At 51.4% G+C, this 3,665-nt stretch overlaps 1 protein-coding gene across 1 annotated transcript in view; it reads left to right on the top strand.

Moving 5' to 3' along the window:
* Nucleotides 1-3,665, top strand: part of PLXNA1 (plexin A1) — a gene marked incomplete at its 5' end in the record, with an annotated part of 68,300 nt that overhangs the window by 64,300 nt on the left and 335 nt on the right. Inside the window, one exon of the mRNA XM_010143316.1 lies at nt 85-235. Within this exon, the coding sequence (XP_010141618.1) occupies nt 85-235 (151 nt within the window). The remainder of the gene's footprint in view (nt 1-84; nt 236-3,665) is intronic.

Raw genomic sequence — 3,665 nt, forward strand, 5'->3', positions numbered from 1 at the left:
TGTTCTGAGTGAGCATCATGGTAGAGACCCATCCCCTCCTGTCTGTCCCTGTTTCTGACCCAGTGTTGGCTTTCTCCCTTGCAGGTATTATGCAGATATAGCTAAAATGCCAGCGATCAGTGACCAGGACATGAGCGCGTACCTGGCGGAGCAGTCGCGGTTACACCTTAGCCAGTTCAACAGTATGAGTGCGCTGCACGAAATCTACTCCTACATCACCAAGTACAAGGATGAGGTAAGATGTGATGATGCAGAGTCAAGCCTGGGCTCTGAGCCATGTCCCTTTGCCCGTGTTTTGCGGTCCCCCACCTTTTCCTGTGGAAAAACACCCCGTGAAATGCAGGAGGGAACTGCAGTCCATGTCTGTGCTTGGGCTGGTGAGGAAGGAGAGGTCTGGGAGGCATGGAGCCAGTGATGTAGGCAGTGCTTTGTTCCCCGTATTTTCTTCAGTGAGTAATGTGGGAAACACCTATTTTTCCACACATTTGGCACATGGGGCTCCTCAGGGCTGCAGAGTTCATGGCTTTATCTCAGTGTGCCTGCCCTATCAGTCACCACTGACCCAGCACTATGGCAGTGCTGGCCATGTGATTATACAGGAAGTGTCTGGCTCCATTTCCCGGGGATGCTAGAGGACGCGGTGGTCTCTTCAGTGCTTGCTTTGTGAAGATCGGTAAGAATGGTTAAAAAACCCTCTGTTGTAATTTATACAAATTAATTTCATAAAGCTCTGCTCAAATCCATACCCTGCATCTTTTTATTAAAGTAATAAAATACATAACTACAGTAAAATATAGATCTATACATATAGCAAGATAGTATAGGTTTTACTGTCCCAATAAAGGGGATTGACGATTGTGTTTGAACAGTGGCTTATTTAAGTGCCAGAAGATCTCCTCGCTCAGAGAGAGCTATGAGGGGAAGCGGAGTCCCTGTCGTACCCTGCAGCAATCCCAAGAGGCATTTCCCGGCACTTCTTTGAGGTGTGAATTTAAAAGAGTCCAGGAGCAGGTCGCAGCAGACCTGGCCCCAGGATCTAAGGTCAGCGTTGGGACCGTGGTGGCCAGAATCCTTGTGGACATAGACGCTTTGCAGGAGTGCGGAGGAGAAGGGCCTGGCTTGCCTACAGCAGTGGGAGGAAACCCTGTTGCTTGGGAAGGTGTCACATGGTGGTCATTGTGAAGCTGGTGGCCCTGTACTGATGACCATGCTGGTGGGACCTCTGTGCCACTCCCCAGATGACGTGGGATGACACATCCACCACAGCTCTTTGTGATGAGTTGGCTCTGAAGGGTTTTGGGGGTTTTACAGTTGGTACAACAGCTCTCTGGCTACCATGAGAGTGGAAGGGAAACAGTCTGGAGGATCTAGATCTGCCACGGGGCAGCCATCATCCCTCAGCCGTCGTCACGTGGTTGCTTCCTGCGGGCTAAAAGTCCCCCAAGCCTTAGATAAGTCCTCCAAGCTCTGGGCAAGAGCAAAGCGGGGACCTTGTGGCATTAATGAGCTGCTCTTTAGGAGTATATGTTCTCTGCTCACCAGTAACGGCAGCCTGACATCTGTTAAGTGTCTTGCTGTTGCCCATTCTCTGATCATCACAAGTGTGTTTGCAGCTCTCGGGAACTTTTATTATTTGTAATGGGATTAATAAATCGCAGCTGTTCCCTTTGTTTGTTTTCATTCATTAAGCACAATTATATGCAGCCCGATTGCACCCTCTTTGATGCAAAATGGGAGAGAATAATTTTTCCTGTTGTTCAGTGCAATAATGTGCTGTCATTGGCTGTGGATGAAAATCATAATTAATTTTCGTTTGGGTACTTGCATCTTAGTAATCAGTGGTCCTGGCTCCTTACAGCAGGTGACAAACCTGGGTCTCTAGGCTCAGCACAGGTTTCATTTGCCTGTGCTATTTCTGTGAGGCTGAGATAAAAGAGTGACTACATGCAGGGGCAGGTTGTGGATCTTTCGACACCTCAGCTGCCCGGGATACACAGCAGTCTTAGCGGGAGAGGCGGCGGGAACAGGCTCCTCTTTCACTTCTCACACCAGTCTCATTTGGCTCCAGCTCAGCCGCCTTTCAGGCACGTGGGGTTTTGATTTTGGCGTGAGTGTTATAGTTATTTTATTCCATATGTGGCATGACAGCCGACAGTGGCTGCAGAGATGGATGGCGGGAGAGTGTCCCTGGTAGCAGGTTTATGGCAGAATCTATGAGCTCTCGTGGGTCCAGCTGCAGCCCGGAGTTGTTGCTGCCAGGGGAGGTAAATCAGATGTGCCCAGCTCTCGCGGGCAAATTTTCCCTTCCTCGGGAGCTGATGCTGAGACGCAGCTTTCCTCTTTCCTTTGGGGAGAGATTCTCCACGGAGCATCTCTCACTACCCCAGCAGTCAGGGACCAGCCTGGTCCTGTCCCCGAAAGTCTGTCGAAGAGTCAGAGTCTGGTGCTGGCTGGGGGGGGCGGCAGGGGCGGGGGGGGGCCCCAGCAGTCAGGGACCAGCCTGGTCCTGTCCCCGAAAGTCTGTCGAAGAGTCAGAGTCTGGTGCTGGCTGGGGGCTGCTGCAGGGCAGCGTGGGGGATGCTGCACCGCACAGCCCACACGCCGCCGCTTCACAGCCCGCCGGGCTGCAGCAGCTCTTAATCAAAGGGAGCTGATTCCCCATTAAGGAGTCACCTGTAGGGCTCCTGATGGACTTTGCCTGCCTCCTAGTAAGTCTATTAATTATACAACAGTTTGTTTCCAATTATGCAGCCAATGAAATGGTTAATCAAGTCCCCTTTGACGGATGCCGTGATATTTAATTGCAAAAAATTTGCTCTCTCAACTAGCTCACCTGAGGAGATGAGATTTCTGTCAGGTTTGTTTTTGTTAAATCAAATGTTTTTCTGCTCTGCTGGCATGCTGTTAGTGAGACGAGACTCCTGGCTGCTGGGAGGGCAACTGTCCCTTCGTTTAACACTTCATCACTCTCTTCTCCCCACTCCGAGCCTTGTCCTCCACTCTTCCACTGGCTGCATCCAGCCCAGGGCAGGGACCACCCCTCCACCTTGAGATCTCATCATGGCCAGGACGTTGTTTAGGGAAAGGGGACTTCAAGGGAGGAAAGTCATCCTTGAATGTCTGTGGGTGCACCTCTTGCACAGGACTAAGGTCGCCCAGTGAGGCAGGTTTTGCGGTGCATCCATCTGGTGTCCTCCTCCATCACCTCGGTGTCCCCGAGTTGTCCACCTTGGGGTGAGATGAGCAGGGTTTTGCCACCTCAGCGGCAGCTGAAGCCTTGTAGATGTGGTGGTTTTGTGCTCGTGGAACAGTTGTGTCTGGACTGCGGTCTCTGAAATGCAGCCTCTGCCTCTCTAGGACATTATAGGTTTTTTGGAGTCACAGACGTGGTGGGAAGGTGTTGTTTTGGTTTTGGGGTTCACCCTCCATTTGAAGATGGATGTTTGCTTTCTTTGTTTGCCGATGTACAAGTTGGCTTCTTGTTAGTATCAAGCGGGTCCTTGGTGTTACTGCAGACCCTTGGGAGTTCTGGGAGGATCTCTCTGTGGGGTGGCAACACTCAGAGTAGTGACCTCCACCTCACACCTCCTTTGGCCCTTTCCTGGCCCCATTAGGGACAGGAATGAACACACACTGCTTCCCATGGGGCCGCATCCTCATGCCCT

This window comes from Buceros rhinoceros, unplaced genomic scaffold (assembly GCF_000710305.1).
Source record: "Buceros rhinoceros silvestris isolate BGI_N320 unplaced genomic scaffold, ASM71030v1 scaffold17609, whole genome shotgun sequence".
Lineage (NCBI taxonomy): Eukaryota > Metazoa > Chordata > Aves > Bucerotiformes > Bucerotidae > Buceros > Buceros rhinoceros.